Source organism: Chinchilla lanigera, unplaced genomic scaffold (assembly GCF_000276665.1).
Source record: "Chinchilla lanigera isolate Chin_1 unplaced genomic scaffold, ChiLan1.0 scaffold00034, whole genome shotgun sequence".
NCBI lineage: Eukaryota > Metazoa > Chordata > Mammalia > Rodentia > Chinchillidae > Chinchilla > Chinchilla lanigera.
The window spans coordinates 11889390-11907293 of NW_004955435.1; the positions used below are offsets into that span (position 1 = coordinate 11889390).

At 41.2% G+C, this 17904-nt stretch overlaps 1 protein-coding gene across 2 annotated transcripts in view; it reads right to left on the minus strand.

The window, feature by feature from the left end:
* Positions 1-6085: 6085 nt before the first annotated feature.
* Positions 6086-17904, minus strand: part of Slc25a24 (solute carrier family 25 (mitochondrial carrier; phosphate carrier), member 24) — a 37679-nt gene continuing 25860 nt past the window's right edge. The window contains exons 7-10 of one of the 2 annotated variants that reach the window (XM_005388827.2): positions 14895-15002; positions 13336-13503; positions 10304-10454; positions 6086-8048 (exon numbers count right to left, since the gene is read on the minus strand). In XM_005388827.2, the coding sequence (XP_005388884.1) occupies positions 7864-8048; positions 10304-10454; positions 13336-13503; positions 14895-15002 (612 nt within the window). In that variant the 3' untranslated portion in view covers positions 6086-7863. Of the gene's footprint in view, positions 8049-8075; positions 9382-10303; positions 10455-13335; positions 13504-14894; positions 15003-17904 lie in introns of those variants that run through there. The other variant, XM_013516545.1, reaches the window with a different exon arrangement.

The window sequence follows — 17904 nt, forward strand, 5'->3', positions numbered from 1 at the left end:
AAATAGTCTTTTTATGTCATTCATATTGCCTCCGGCTGTTTCGCTAACACCTATCAGCCTTATATTGTTTTTCTTGCCTCATCTTGAAGCTATTGAATTGTTATTTGCTGTTCCTTTGTTATTTTTAAGAGATCTTTTCTTTCACAATCACTAGCAGCAATGCTGTCATCAAGGTCTGAGAGTTTATCATCCTTTTCATTCAAGCAGTTCTTCCAGCTTTCAAGGGAATTTTTAATTTCCTGATGTCTCTTTCAATCTGTTTCATGCATTCTAATACTTTCCTATACTGTTCATTCAAGGTTTCTACCATTTTTCTGTGCTCCTCTATTTTTTTAAAATCTATGTCTTCTTTTGATATGCTGAGAAATTTTTCCATTATGGTTGTCATTTCTTTTTTTACCTGAGCAATTATTTTTTATCTGATTTCCTCTACAGCCTAATGTAGTTGGTTCTTTACTTCAATTGCTATCATTTCAGAGATTTCAGGTGTGTGAGTTCCATGTTCTTCCATGTTGATGTTTCCTGGACTTGTTCTGGTTGGGGTGTTCAGCTGAGATTGCATTTTGCTTCTTCTTTTTTCATTTTTCAAGTCTCCCTAGGTTTCTGGGGATTCGGGTTCATTCCTAAGATGGCAGTGGGGGGATGGGGTGGACCCAAAGGACCCGAGCACCTAGACAGCTCACTGAGGCCTCCCGAGTACAAGACCTCTCCTGAAGTGATGGTAGAGGGTGGGGCCAGAGGATCCGGCCCCCAGGCAGCTCACTGAGGCTTCCTGAGTCCAGGGCCCCTCCAGAAAGTGACTGTGGAGGGGGCAGAGTCAGAGGATCTGGGTCCCCAGGCAGCTCACCAAGGCTTCCCAAGTCCAAGGTCCCTGCCACGGTGGCCTTCAGCTATTCTTTATGGGAGATTCTGGTCAAAGCTCAGGAGACCAGAAGGCTGAGAGAAATCCTGCCAGTAAAGACCAGGTTCAGGAGGTTTCTGCTGGGAAGAAGGACTGCATTGGTTGTTGGATTCCAGATGATGTATGTTATGGCTTCGCAGAAAGTTTGTCTGCATTTCGCGTATGTCCAGAGACTTTACCTGAGACTGAGATTAAGGGCGGTAGACTAATTAATCTGGAAAAAAATTTCAAGGCAGTTGAATGTTGAGGCAGTGGCATGGCTCTTGTGGGGGGCTTTTAGCCAGGTTTATGTTGAGAATCAAGAGGAAAGAACTCAGCAGGATGACATAAAATGTGAGTTTGGCCACAAAGGAAGCTTCAGTAAAGCTGTGGACTGCAAAGATAAGGCTGAGGAGATCTCCATCACTGAGAAGGAACAAGAGAATCAAAGAGATGGCCTGAGGGCATCACAAGCAGCAAATCTCCACCCTTTGCAGCCTCAAAACTGCAAAAGTAAAAGACCTCACTTTGAGGAGAAAGCTGCAGAGCACCACATTCCAGAATGGTAGCAGAGGCTGCACCAGGTTCCAGAATGGTGACGGCATAGAAAATTTATTCCTCAGAATCAGGTTCAGAGTGCTCAGCAATCCAGGCACTCAACCCCTATGGCCAAAGATCCAGATAGCAGCAGACCTTGGTATCATCCACATGCTGCTGGTTTTTGCACATACAGAATGCAAGAGCTCTGAGGTTAAGAAGGTTTCCACCTCGATTTCAAAAGAAGGCCTGGGAGGACAGGCAATGTGTCCCTGAGAGGGCAGTATGTGAAGCTGTAAGGGTGAAGTGAGAAGTGGCGTAGACCTCAGAAGTTTGGAAAAGCCAGGAACGTGGATTGTCTGAGGAAAGCTGCAAGGAGGGAGCAAAGCAGGCCCAAGAGAGAAGCCCTGGGAGCTATAACCACCAGAAGTGCCTTAGGGGTAGAGTCATACAAGCCCTTTAGAGCTCACAATGTGCCACAGATTGCTTCAAATGCTGGACATGAAACCACAGGACTTAATGTTTGCCCTGCTGGATGTTGGACTTGCTGTGGTCCCAATACTTTGTATCCCCCTATTTGTACCTTTTGGAATAGTAATGTTTATCTTGTGCCATTAAATGTTGGAAGTGTTTGTACAGGAGCTCACAGCAAAGAGTTAGTCTTACATCTTGGAAGAGACTTGGTACTTGGACTTACTGGCAATGTTGAAACTGTTAGAACTTTGGCAACTCTTGCAGATGGACTAAATGCTGTTTGTATAAAGGGATGTGCATGAGTCTTTGGGGGCCAGGGGTGGAATATTATGGTTTATGTCTGCATGTCCCCCCAAATCCTCATGCAATCATGGGGTGGGCTTCTAGAGTTTATGATTGATTCACAGTCCAGTGTTAGAGTTATGGGTAGGAGTGCTACACTTGCCCTGAGGCAGGCAGTTTGAATACAATGTAGGGGAGGGAAAGAGCCTTGCTCTCTGCCACTCCCCTTTTGCTCTTGTTGCTTTTGCTATCTTCCAGTGCCATGAACAATTGCCCTCTGCCACGTGCCACTCTGCCTTGGGGCCAACCAACTACGGACTGAAACCTCCACAAACTGGGAGCTAAATAAACCTGTCCTTCCTTAATTCTGGACATCAGGTATTTTGTCTCAGCAACAAGAGAAAAGTAACCAAGACAACAGACAATATTTTACATCTGTTCAGATCCATGCACTCATCTGCCTTAGTCTGTGGTCTTTTAGACATGACGGACAGACTCAGGGAGGGTAAGGGGTGGGAGTAGAGCCCAGGCAACTCAGCGCTGCTTGTGCTTTATGTCTTAAATAATTGTTTTAATTTATACTGAAGTAACATACGTACAACATATGTTTAAAGACATAGCTTTTAGGTCCACCTTTTCCCACCCCTAGTCTTGCTTTCTACTTGTAACTGTTTGCGCTTCTTTTGGTATTTTCCTCCATACTCTATAAATGAAATGATTCCTTTTCTATTTCTAGACCTTTCTGTGGTGGACAGCTGTAATTCAGGTTCTCTCAGAAATAGAGCCTAGACCAAGAATTCAAGGATGGGATGAAAAAAAGCATGAGGTGGAAGTATTCCATAAAGAGTAAATCATCAAACCAGCTAAGATTCAGAATTTCAGTACTTTGAAGTATCATTCTTTCCCATATTACAACTAATTTTCCCTTCCACATCTCTTCCCTGTGCTCTTGAAAACTGTCAACTCTGAGTTATACACTTTACTTTTTACCCTGGACACTGTTTCCTGAACTATCTGGTCATGAAAGCACATTGCACATATTGGTGAGGTTTTGGGAATTTGGAGTCAGTAGGTGGAATGATCTGCTCTATAGGTTAAAACAAATGAACCAAGCAATGCCTTCCACGTGCGGAACCCACTGCCTAGGCTTCCGCCCAAGACATAAGGCGCTTTGAGGGCCTGTACCAAGACAACCTAGTGAAATACCAATGTGTATTTACCCCGCTTACGTTTTGCCTTTCATCTCATGTCAGGCAGGAAGGCAAGCCTTTACCATTTCCTTCCCTTAAGCAAAAAACAGAAGTCACTTTCAATTAAAGCCTCCCCTGTGTTTTGAAACACCCAAGTTGCCCGCAGAACAGATGCCAGGGATCCTAGAAGAAAGTACAAGGGGTGCTCTAAAGATGAAAGAGGACGGATTGGGGAAGTAAGTCCCATTCAATTCCTCACCTTCCAGAATGGAAGGCCGAACTCCGGTCACCTTTCCCCATCTACTCCCACGCCAAGCGTGGTGCAGCGGCTGGAACCAGGGCCCATGCAGGCTGGAACCAAGGGCCCCTTGGCAGTGACTGATGAGGACTGGATGTCTACAGGGGCCAAGACCCCAGGTCACTGGCACAACACTGAATGGCACAGCTTCCTGCCAGACTTAAGTGGATTTAAAGGAAATAAGGAAATGTCATGTTTTGTACATCGTGGTGCACTAAGATTCATGTGGGGACCATTCATAGGGTGTCCAAGACTGGCTGAAGGATGCCTATCTGAGGCAGACACTGATTATAGGTGCCAGGGTTCACAGTAATTCACCCTAAGCCTTGGCAGAGACCGTGTTGTAGAACCGTGAAACAAGCGAGGTATAAACCTGTGGAAGACAGAGCTGACTACAGAAATCTGGGGCTCTGTAATAAGCCTGGGTTGAAAGGTACTTTAGGTTGCAGACCAAACCAACACCTCTCTCAGGAGTAACAAAACACAAAGCACTCTTTACTGTTATCCGACTTCGTGGAAGTGAATTCAAAACAGGACAGTATCAACCAAAACTAAACAAAAGGTTTTTTTCCAACATTGCAAAACTTGTATAAATTACTGGAAAAGCCAAATAACCCATGAGCAGATACAGACACCAGAGAAAGAAGTGAGGGTAACTGTAGTCTTGTTAATTTCCTAAGATTTAAATTCTAATTCATGTGAAAATTAGTTAATTCTGCTTTTTAAAATTAAAATGTTCCCTGGAGAATGAGAGGTAATAGACGTATTCCCTTGGGAATGGACCAGTGTGTTGGGACAGCAGTGGGGAGAACTATTCCACTCTGCTGGAAAGGATGATTACCAGAAACGGGGCCATTTTTTAATGTTTCCAATAACAAAAGCCCCATCCCCAGAGAAGAGCTATTTGCATCCTGTTCAGGGAACTTCCCCCACGGAGCTGCCGCTGTTGCAGAACTGGAAAGTGGAACACAAGGCAAATCCACCTCCCTCCTGCCTCTCTTTGCTTCTTTGCTGACTGGCTCTTGCTGGCTCGCTGCCACCAGCCAAATCCTGGCCTCCTCCAGGTTCCCCTCCCTGGGGCCATGGTCCGGCTCCTCTGTCTGCCTGGATGATCTTCCCAGACCCCAGTGAGTCCAGATCCCAAATCCTTTCAACTATCACCTTCTCAACAGGAGGTCTCTACCTTTTCAACTGGCAGCAGCAGCCCCTGCTTTTTGCACCTAGCACCTTCCAGAAGGACATTCCCGTCATTCCTGTCTGCCCCTCCCTGCTAGATAACCTCCATGATGAAAAGTATAGTCTTTTGCTCAGTGCTACGTGCTCTCACTCTAAAGTAGCCTGGCCCACAATCAGTACATAATAAATACTCGTGGAGAGAACAAAAGAGTGAGTGCTGATGGAATAAATGTCTCTACAGCCCAGACCTGGGACACTCCTGCTTTCACAGCAGAGGATGCCACAGCGGCTGTGGCCCTGTCTGCTCCAACAGACACCCCAAGAACATATTTGTCTTCTACACTTCCTGAACACCCTCCTGCAGGTGAGCAGACAGGTGTCTTCATTCAACTGTGGTCTGACAGGAGCTGCGGGCCAGGCCAGGCCAGGCAGCTGGGACTTTAGCCCAGCTCTGCCCTGCACGGAAGCAGCAGGTAGGCAGAACCTGGTGGGGCGGCTTCCCCTCACTGCGCATGGCAGAGGGCCAGGATGGGTTGCTGGGTAGCCCTCCCCAGCTCTTTTGTTCCTCTTCTCCAAAAAGGAAATTCCTTGAAGCCAAAAGGGCTTGCAAAATTCCCATCTGGGGAGGAGAAAACCATCTCACATTTTCATACACATGACCTGGAATGATACTCAAAGAACAAGTTACTGTCAGCACAACCTATGTTTGCATAAAGCTTATTAGCTTGACAGGGAGACCAGACTAGGGCAAACAAATCGGGCAGCATTTCTGATGTAGCAGAGGCCTGATGCATTATTTTTGACGTCTGAGTAGTACTGCGGTTGGAATGCAGAGTTTTCCTCGTCTTTTTCTACATCAAATTTTGTATTTCCTTATAATATACATTATAAAAAAGTTTTAAAATTGTTTACCAGTAAGTTCACTTAAATTGTTTCCAATAATTTCAATACAAGCATATTCTACAAGATGTACCACGCTAAGACTATAGCTTTGAATCCTCCTTAGCACTGTGAACTCCCAGCACTGTAACTCTAATGGTAAATGTGAAATATGGATGTCACACAAAAAAACCATCTTATGCCAAAATGTATCATACAGACAGAAGCAATAGCGGCTCAGGAAAGGCCAAAATATTTAGAAAGACTGTATGGAGCCAGATGCAAGAGCATTATTCAAACCACCGCAATGATATAAGCTGACACAATTTTTGCTTTACTTGTAAATGGTTTTAAAACTCAGGAAACAAGTCATGTTAAAAATAAACATTTTTAATATAATATAAAAAGTAAATGTGCACAAATGCTAGAAACAAGCAATCTTCAACTTGGGGTATTTTTCTAAAAGATACAAGATCATTTATTAAAAAGATACAAGAGGCACAGATAAATCACATACCTTACAAATGTTCAACAAGCAACAATTTAAATTCATAATGAACTATGAATATTTTCATATTTTTCACCAGCAGAAATTTCATAAATGGTAGTTCATTTCCATATTTTTAAGTAAAAAGAAGTTAACAATACACCTTAATGTTTTATGGATTACTCAAAAGTGCAAACAACCCTAAAGATAGAGTCCCATGATTATTACATATTATATAAAAAAGAGACTTTTATGAAACAAAAGTAATATAACTGAAACTATATTTTAGAATGTTTCACAAACACAAGCCCATTTTTTCTCTTTTGGTTTCCAAAATAAAAGAGGTAGATTCAAACAAAATAAACAACTATTATGTCACTAGATTTTCATGAAAATGCTGCAATGTACAGCAGATAGTATTAGAAACTAAAGGAGTTTAAAAGGTGTTCAGAATAATCTCAACTAATAAATATATTCTAAGTTCTAATCACAAATCAGGAAAGATGGTCGACTACAAAAATGGCTTTAGTAAAATTTTTGAAAGGCTACAAATTTTCCTACAACTCGAGGCAAGTGAAAATATGGATGTATATGTTCACACATCAGGCCCTTCATCTAACTCTGGGTGTCTAATGTATAAGATTGGCACACACTAATATCACTCTGCACTGCTCTCTTAGCTTTGTGCTACCCAAATGAAAACAGCAGGTTCAAAACAATTCACTGGTGAGGAGGAAATGAGCATGTAACATTTACTCATGGGCAATTCACTTCAGGTCATTAAAAAGATTACTAAAAACAGTCCCAGGAAAGCCTTCCTGACTAGAACAGAATCTGATTCAAACAGGAGGAAACAAAGGCAAACATACATGCTCTTCAGAAACTAATCAAGTAAAAGGGTTTTGTTCCCTGCTACTTTTCAAAGCAAAGGCAGAATAAACAGAATCTTTCAAATAAGATGTCCTATGTTGACAATTTTCCAGTAAATATGATAATCAGTGTATAATCCTAGGAACCAAACAGCAATGCAAGTAAGACAGAAAGTACTCACTAAAATAAATTATTTTATTGCTCTTCATTACAAATTCTGCCACTTATGTTCATTCCTAATCCACTTGAAGAGGCACAAGGACAAAAACAGTATACTTATTTAGCTGCTGTAGAATATATTTTAGGTACAATGATTTTCTATTAGTAGTTCTGTAAGTCAAATTATAAAAGTCTATAAAGGCATTCAAAATATATAAAACAAGTCTTTACATTGCCTGATCACTTTTAAAGTCAACAATTACTTTATAAAGGACTTGACATAAAGTTGAACCAACCAAAATAAAGATTAGTGGTTTACAATTGTACATGCAAAGCAAATTTAGTTCAAGGAAGCACATTTTCAGATTTGGGATTCAGGGCACACACCTGCAGAAGGACAAATCAGAAAAGATAAAGTATAATTGTGTGGCTTTTTTGAAAACCTTTTAAACCATAATTTCCTTATACACAAAGCTGAGCCCAAATATCTGCAGTGATTGATGGTATGCTCTTCCATTCTGTGGAAAAAATATAGTTTCTTTTGCCATAAATGTGTTGCAATTCTAGGAGAAGACATTCAAAAGACTGTTGAAAATTTCAATAGCCATTCTGAAGCAAAAACTTCAGTATGTCATTTCTGAGTCACTCCTAAAGTTTGCTTCATATTTTCATATACCACATAACTGATGCCTACAGCAGGGAGCACTTTCATGAAGTTGGGGGTGATGCCTCTGTAAAGTCCCGGGATTCCTTCTTTGGAAATTATCCGTCGGAAGAGGCCAACCATGTTAAGCTGTGGGGCTCCTTCTATCATGGCTAGAAAGTTTTAAAAAAAAGGTTGATTTATTATTCAAGTATGTTTCATTATTACTACAATAAACAATCAGCATTCATAATGATACCTAGAATACAATGAAAAGATGAAATTATTTCAACAGGTCCAAGAAAATATATTTTTATATAATTCTCTTTGCATAGCAACTAACAGTAAATGCCTTGGCTGTGAAAATGATGGTCATACTGTAATAATATTTTATTGAATGATTACTATGTGCTATACACTGGATTACTTTTCATGCTAGTTCTACAAGTTGAACATAGCCATTTTATAAATAAGGAATTAAAGGCTTAGAAAGATGGAGAAAAACATGTAGCTAGCAAATAGCTTACTGTCAGATGCGGCTATTAGTATGGAGAGCCAAGATGTGGAGATACAGCAATACCAAGTAGCCGGACATGGGGAAGGTAGGGTAAAGTAAAGATGAAGCAAAAACTAACGTGGGCCAGGTTACTAATGGCTTGTGGGAACCACTCAGACTGAGGACATGTTAATGATATGAACCTGCTAGTGCAGGCACAGAGTGAGATATGCTGATATAACCATGACTTAGTCTTCAATAATCACTAGTGTGCCAGTGAGGCCAGCATGCAAGAATGTAAATATGTGCTAACAACATGTGTAAGAATTATATAATAAAGACGCAGGCTGCTCTTGTGCTCTGCTCTATTCCCTGCCGCCTGCTGTTGTTGCTGATGTCTTGCACCCATGTGTTCCTTAACCTGCGAATCTCACCAGCAAAAATCTCCCTTGGGCTCCCAAGCACGCCAACAAGGGTTTAGAATTCCCACTAAGAACTTTGGAATTTACTCTGAAACACCAAAGAGTCACAAAGATGGTAGAACAGGTATGAAATGGTCAGAACTTGACTTCAGAAATGGCAAATCTGGCAGCTACACAAAGACTTGTCCTGGAGGCCGGCAGGAAGGGGAAGGCTCTGCTAGGAAACAGTTTGAATCAGACTGCTTGGGTCTGAATTCCACCTCCATTATTTACCAAATATACAGCCATGTAGAAGTTCCTTAATCCCTGCTTCCCCCAGTTACTCATCTACAAAGTGGAGACAATGTTAGTATCATGCTCCAACGGTTAAATGAGAGATGACACACAAAACATTTAGTTTACTACTTTGCATTTTCCTCTGCAGCCATATGACATTCTCTCAGCTTCTCAAATGTGTCATCTTCACTCCTGCTCATGCCTCACACACGCTTTTCCTCAGAAGGGAATGCTTCACTGCCCCCTGCTGGGCCCAGCAAACTCTCACTTGTCTTCCCAGTGTCCAGCTGAGAGTTGTTGCTCTGTGCGTCCCTAACAAAGGGCAGGTGGTTTAATAGTTATTTACTTGCCCGACTTAAGTCTTCCCAGCTCTAAAGGACAGCAACCACATCTGACTTGAGCGCTCTAACCCTAGCATCTGGCTGCTTCTAGCACTCAGTAAAGGTTCATTACTTATCAATTAATGACTGAATTCTTGGTCTAACGAGGGATGGTTGACTTTGGAAAAGAGGTTAAGGATGGAGCAGTAGATGCCCAAGATCTATAATTTAAAGAAACAACAGCATGTGAGACTACCTGGAGAAAAGGGAAAAAGGAAAAGAAAGGCACAGAATGCATATTTGATAGGATGGTTTTGGAACTAAAAGCCAAAACATAGTTAAAAAAAATCAATAAGCTGGCAATAGACTCAGGATGGTACAGCGTAATCCAAGCGCGAGGTCGTGAGTTTGATTCCTGGTACCGGAAACTGCCCTCCCCGCAAAAACAAAAAAAAAAAACAGCACCAAAAACAATTCTAGTTACCATTTACCAAGAACGTAAGAAGTGCCAGGTGCTTTACATATCTTGCTACTAATTCCTCTCATTCCTACTCACAGAAGAAAACACGAAAACCTCAAAGAGATTTGGGGCAAGGATCTGAACCCAAATTCATCAAGGTACCAAACCTTATACTCTTAAAACATGCATTCAACACAGTCTAAAGGAAAAACCTTGTTCTGTTAGTATACAAATCACACATATACATTCAATGTATCTGGCATTACAATTTCATGAAGAGGAAGATATTAGGAAAAGAATTTCTAAAGTGAAACCTTAGGGAAGCAACGATGAAAAAAGGTTGAAAAACTGTGTCTTACAACTACACTCAGCTGTTTCAGCAGATCTCAAAGTTTTAAAATCACCTGACCGATGAAGAACTTCCACCAGTGCCATCTTTTAACCAAAACCTCACCTTGAGCTTGCATGCGAGTCCTCACCAAAGCCAGGGGGTAGCTGGCCAGCTGGCCACACGTGCTGGACAAGGCACCGCATCCCAGCAACACCAAGACACCGGGGTTGGCAGAGTCTTTTGCAAAGTTATCCAGCCAATGGGACTTTAAGAGCTGACAAAGAAAGAAGAAAAATAGTGACCATTCACTTGACAGCTGCTTTCATGAAAGGTTTGTACTGACTGCTTGCTCATTTTCTGCTAAACAAACATGAAAATTACTGGCACACCAAATGTTGTAGACATAAAGAACATTCTTATGGTATTAATAACATAATGATAGCACTAATTGTATCTCACTTGATATATATATTATCTTATTTGGTCTTTACAAAAACTCTAACATGGATCTAATATTCTTATTTTAGAAATGAGGAAATTTCATCTCACTGGAGCTTTTTAACAAAGGCTCAGAATCAAGAGTGCTGGTCCAGGGTCACATTCTTTCCCATTACTCTACATTCTTGCATTTCATTATGAGGCAATAACAGGGAGAGAGTGTATTAAATACATGAACTTTTTTTTTCAGTGCTGGGAATGAACCTGGGCCTTCACACAGTCAGGTTCTCAGCGCCCACCTTTTTTTTAGACAAGTTCTAAGTTGCCCAGGCTGGGCTTGAACCTGCAATTCTCCTGCCTCAGCTTAGGGCTAGAATTATAGGTGTGTGCTATCAGACCTGGTTATGTCAATTCTTTAAACATAAAATGTTAAAGTATAATAATATATGCCAATATATGAAAAATTATGTAACATTAAAATTTTTCAGTTTTTTTATCCTTTAAGATTATCAGCAGATAGAAATAAGTAGGATGTTATATTCAAAGTGCTAAATTTTTAAAAACCCTACCAACAAAGACATTGGCAAAGCTGTCCTCCAAATATGAAGAAAAAATTAAGAGCTTCTCAGATAAATAAAACCAAGAGAATATATCACCGTTAGACCTGCCCTACAAGAACCTGAAAGGGAATCCTTCAAGTTGAAACAAAAGTACAGTAAGAAGCAACATGAAACTATACAAAAGCATAAAACTCCCTGTGTATATACGGGAAACTATAAAATCCTGCAGTACTATAATGTAGGTATAATCACTCTGAAATCTAATACTGAAGTTAGAAAATGAAAGCATTAATTAAAAAGTAACTGAAAATCTATGTGAATGGATACACAATATAAAAAGAGGTTATCTGTGTCATAGGTAACAAAGGGGGAGGGCAGACCTGTAAAGGAATTGTTATAGTTTGTACCTAGATTCCTCCAACAATCACACATGCCTGTACGTGGGGATTTGGGACAGCGGTTGGGTCATGGGGGGTTATAGCTGGTTTGCTGTTAGGGCCTAATCAGAGAGGCAAGTCCCCAGGGGTGTGGCCTGGAAGACTTTGTCCTCCTCCCAGCTCCTCGCTTCACTCTCTCTGCTTCCCGTCTGCTGCTGCTCAGCCACACAGTCCTGCATTGGAGTCAGCTGACTACAGACTGAAACTTCTACTAGCTGTGGCCTAAAGTGAACTTTTCCTCCCATAACTTGCAGGTAGCAGGTATTCTGTCCCCGTGACAAAGAAAGTGACCAAGACAAGAATGGAGTTTTATATACAATTGCAGTTACGTTGTAATAGATTTACAATAGATGGTTGTAACTCTAACATATTTACATACTTGCAATAGTGACCAGAGCTAATATTTATAGAACATACACAAAAGGAAATGAGAAGGGACTCAAAACACGTCACCAGAAAAGTAATCAATAATACACAAGGGAAGGAAGGAGGGGAAAAAAAGAAGAGGTACAAACTGTACAACATACAGAAAACGATGAACAAAACAGCAACAGTGAGTTCTCCGACATGGTTTCAGTTTACATCCTACCTGCTCTCTCCACTCAGCCACTCGATCCTTTCCAAACACATGCCCTGGTTTCCATCTACAGAAGCACAACTCACCACACACTATCCTTTAGCTGTCATCTCTCTCTCTACCAAGTCTTCAGTTTCTTACAGGCAGGTGCTGAAACCTAGTCCTATCTAACTCAGCAGATTGCAGATGGTGTCCACTCAATAAATGTTTGTCAGGTTCATAAATTATCAAATGATTTATGTGGTAAGGTTGATCCAGGGTTTGTATTCTGAGTTTTGTCTCTTCAGTACAAGGGATCAATACTACTAGTCAGCTGGCTTTGTCAATGTCATAGTTCAAGAAATTAAAGAAAATGTAGGGCCGGGATTATAGCTCAGCAGCACAAGCACCTGCCTGGCAAGTGCAAGGTCCTGAGTTCAATTCCCAGTACCAAAAAAAAAGTAGAAAATGTAGTGTTTTTACTTACTTTGTCCCTCTCTCACCATCATACCATCTTCTAAGCTGAAAAACTGTATCTGAACTTGAGTCCATTTTCTTCATTAACTAAAATAATGCACAAGGAAATCTAATACAAATGTAATCCCACCCATATGGGGTCTCAAATCAAAGGTACTTGAAAAATACTATCAAAGAAAACATCCTTCCATAGTCTGGTCACAAACTATTTCCTCTACCTACTTCTGTATATAAAATCAAATTCTAGCAATACTAGCTATATAACTACTATCTTGGTTACTTTTTTTCTCGTTGCTGAGACAAAATACCCGACAGCCAGAATTAAGAAAGGAAAGGTTTATTTAGCTCACAGTTTGTGGAGGTTTCAAGCCATACTTGGCTGGCTCCAAGGCAGAGTGGCACATGGCAGAGGGCAACAGTTCATGGAGGCAGCAGATAGCAAAAGTAACCAGAGCCAAAAGGGTGAAGTGGTAGCAAGCAGCCTCTTTCCCTCCCTTACACTGTATGCAAACTATCCACCCCAGGGTGGGTGTAGCACTCACATCCATAATCCCAGCCCTGGACTATGGATCAATCAAAAATCTAGAATAGAAGCCGGCCCAATGACCGCATGAAGATTTGGGGGGACATGCAGACACAAACCATAACAACTACGTTTGTAGATTCAAAGCAATGCTATAAACTCACCTCATACACAGCAAGATCTATGCCCGCATAAGGTATGATGCCTAATAAATTGGGAACGTAACCTTTGTAAAAAGCTCCTACACCTTCGCGTTTCAAAATCTTCTTGGCACAATCATACATTCCAGAATATTGGCCAGTTTTGCCTACAGCCAGCCTGGTTTTCAAAACCTAGATGTGAAAGAATTTAACAAAATAGTATGGCTCATATTAACTCCAGCATCATCAAATTCAAAAGAAATTTGGGGTAGAAATAATACCTAGCATGTGTTGTCACTCAAATGACTATTTGATTTTATGTTTTCTCTTGTTTATTATTTCTACTGAGGGGCTAAGGCCAGAACCAGAAAACTCATTTTTGTAAAGAGGATCTGTCTGAGAGAGGTGACAGAGGAAATGGAGAACACATAATCTATTGATACCAAAATAAAACCATTTGGTGTGGAAAGTGAGGGAAGGGCTCACGTAAAGGATAACTCTAGAATTTCTAGCTTGAAGCCTAAGACATAGGAGGTGGAGGGTGATGCTATCATTGAATTGGAGGACATAAAAGGAAGAACAGGTACTTATCTTGCTTAGGTCTTAGCAATTATTTAAAAAGCCTTTGTTATATCAATAAAAATATTCATAGCTACGGTATTATTTCTCCCCTAAAGTTGAAGTTGGCACATGTGTTCCGTAAAGACCAGAGATAGTATATTTTTTAGACGATGTGGGCCTAAAATACCAGGTGCCTATTGCTTACTCATTGGTTTTCTTTTGCTTTGATTTTATCTACCCTTTAAAAATGTTAAAACCATTCTTTGTTTGAGGCTGTTCTAAACTGTCCACAGGTCTACACTCCGCCAACTCTTGCACTATGTAGCAGTATGCAGTTAGGATTACCATCCTATAATCAAATCCTGAGGTTCTATTATTAAATTCATGGTACAGAAACTCTGTGGAGAGGAACTGAATTATAATTTTCATCAATACCATGGCAGCCAGCTCTAAGGCAGCCTCCAACACAAACCTTGTCTCCAAGTAGTCACAGCTGTGTGTGGTCCCCTTCTGCACTCTACCATGGTTGCTCTATGTGACCAATGGAATATAGCAGAAGTGACAAGAAACAGCAGTTTCCGTCTTAAAAACCTCCTCTTGCAAGTTCCTTCTCGATGTCTCTGTCTCTCTCACTCTCACACACACACACACACACAAACACACACACACACACACACACCTGTTAAGCCAGATATCATGTTGTGAAGCCCATAGAAAGGTCATATAACAATGGACCAATACGTCCAGCCAACGGCCAGTGAGGCCAGGCAATATCCACATGAGTGAGTTTGGAAGCAGACCCACCCCCGCTGAGCCTAAGGTGAGTGCAGCCCTGGCTGACATTTTGACAGTAAGGCTGGAAAAAACCTAGAACCAGGCAAGCCAGGTTCCTGGTCCATAGAAACAGTGAGAAAACAAATGCTTGGTTTTTAAACCGTCCATGTTGGGATAACTTATGACACACAACAGTAGCTAGCTGATACAAACACCAATAAGCAGTCAAACTTCACAATGGTACTTACCTCCATGGGGTAAATAAAAGTCTGTGCAGTTGCGCCAGCCATGGAACCAGAAATAAATCTCTCAAAGGTGCCTATCTTTTGTCCCTCCTCAGTGAGCAACTTCTTGTACTGTACAAATATATTTTTAAATGCACATTAATACCTGGTATAGACTAAACTGTACTGCCCCAAAATTCATATGCTGAGCCCTAATGTGTGGTATTAGGAGATGGGTAATTAGGGTTAGATGAGGTCATAAGAGTGGAGGCCTCACTGTATTATCCTTATAAGAAGAGACATCTGAGTTTCCACTCATGCCTATGCCAAGGAAAGATCATCTAAGCACACAGAAAGACATCCTCACTAGAAACCAAATTGACTGGTCCCTTTATCTTGGACTTCCCAACCTCTATAACGTAAGAAATACATTTAGATTGTTTAAACCACACAATCAGTGGTATTTTGTTATGATAGCCCAAGGTAACTATGACAATACCAAATTAGATCTAAAATATCCCAAAAGTCTCTCCAAAATTATACTAGGGATGTAATCTGGTTCCTAGTTGAATGTGATATGAAGAGGTACTATGATATTAAGTGTGGTACTGGAGGGAAGAATTCTCTATTCTCTCTCTTTTCTTCCTCTTCCTCTTCTTTTTCCCCTCTCCTTTTCCTCCTCTTCCTCCTCCTTTTCTTCACCCCACCCCCTGCCTCACTATTTCAGTTTTTGGACTGCCATGGTTTGAGCAGCCTTCCTCTACCGTGTCATTTCTGCCTCTAAATTAGCCAACCATGGACTGAACCCTATGACACCATAATAAACCTTTTTTCCATTGTCTATGTCAGGTATTTTATCTCAGCAATGGGAAAGCTGCATAGTTTAATAGCTCTGGATAGGACCTGACTATCCTGCAGCTCCTTCCTACTTCTCAGTAACACACCTACCAGAAAAGCAAGTCTTAAACACTGATATTCACCCAGTTTATCTGACAGTGGTCTTCAAGTTAAGATTTCCACAGAACACAGATATTTCATGGATTTGACCTTTGCTCCTTTGCTAAATCAATAACAGTATTATTTCCCAGGCTCACAGAAAATAAAGTTTTCATAATTTTTAGATCTTTTCCCCATACTTTCGTTTAAAGATGAGTCAGGTGCCAGACACTTAACATGTATCTTAGTTACTTTTCTTATTCTGAGATAAAATACCTAACAACCAAAGTTAAAGGAGAAAAGGTTTATTTAGCTCTCAGTTTGTAAGTTTCAGTGTATAATCAGCTGGCTCCAAGGCAGGGTGGTGTGGCAGACAAGCATCACAGAGCAGAAATAGTTCATGGCAGGGAGGAGGTAAAAAAGCAGCAAGGGATGACCACAGCTCTTCATATCCCTTATATTTTATCCAGGGTGCTTAGGGAGTGGTAGCATTCACATCCTTAATTCTAGTGCCCTTGATCCTAGCATTGCACCATGAATCAAATCCAGTATCACACACTCTAGATCCAGTCACCTCTCCGAAAAAGCCCCACCTATAGAAACGTGAAACACTGAGGGGACATCCAAACACCAGGCATAACAATGTGTCGCAAAGATTAGGCCCCATCTTAGAGACTTCAACTGTTTACCAGGGCCACAGAATTTGACTCTCCTATAGATTTAAAACTGAGCTCTACAGGCCTTCTGTCAGCTTCAGTTCTTTCTCACATTTGCAAGAATATCTTTTTCGTTCTTCATTCTCTCCAGCCACCAATACCACCTTCTCCCTCATTCTCAGGAATGGTGACTTACTTAGCACTGTGGTTTAGATCTAGAATGTCCTCCAGAAGGCTCACGTGCTCAGAAGTAGGGTTCTCTGGGGTGACTGGATTATGGGGATGCTACAACTGACTTTCTGTTAGAAAGTGGGGCTTGGTTTGAGGTGGGCCACTAGGGGTATAATCTGGAAGAGTGTCTCTCTCTCTCTCTCTCTCTCTCATTTCTGGGTTAATAAATCCTAAAAGACACTCATTATGTTCACCACTGTGTACCATGTGAGCCCTCAGGACACCCTTTTCTTCCACTAACTTCTAGGTCATCACTCTGGATTTCCTCCTGTCCCTCTGGCTATTCCCTCTCAGTCTCATTTCCAAGTTTTTCCTAGTCCTCCCTTGGGGCTTATTCCCAGAATACTTTTCATTTCATAAACTCTTATTTAGTGATCCTACCCATTCCAATGGCTCAAGTCAGTAATGACCTTTCTATGAAAGACCTGCCTCATATTTTCTAAATAAGCCATCCACTTGCCCATTGGACATCCCCTCCAACCCCCCCCCCATATCCCAGAGGTCTCAAACTCAGCATGTCCAGAATGGAACCTGACATTATATTCTTTATGCAGATAGTCTCTCAAGTTAGGAACCATAATATCATCCTTGGGTCCTCTCTCTTTCTTACCTCCATATCCAAGCAGTCAGTGAGTTCTGATTGTATTTTCTGTTTTTTTTAATTCATTCTTCTCTTCTCCAATCTGTACAACCATCACCTTATACTGGTGTTCATCATTTCTTACCTGACTTACCTAAATACTCCCTTAGATAACCTTCCTGACTAGAGTCCAGCCTCACTCCCTTCTAATATTTTTGTCAATTTTTTCCCAAGATGATCTGTCTTAAATGTAACTGTACTCATTTCACCTCTCTGCATCGAATATCACAAAAGTCCCATCATATTCATGATGAAATCTTATCATCTTTGGCTTCTGCCTATCTGTCCAACCATGGTGCCTCATTATCTTCCCAGAAATGTACTCTACTACCCTTGAGGCACAATAAACCCCCTGCCATTCCTCCAGTGCATGATACTTTCTTGTGCCTACACGTCTATCCATGAGCTACTCCTACTGCTTGAAATACCCACCTTTCCCTTCTTAAGGGGCTGGGGCCTCAGGTAAGCTTGGGCTCAAATTCCAGCTCTAGCAGTTCTGTCTTCTCATTCATTCAGTAAGGATTTATTGGCATAAAGCAAGGTTCTGGAAATAAAAGCCTAAAAGCAAGCA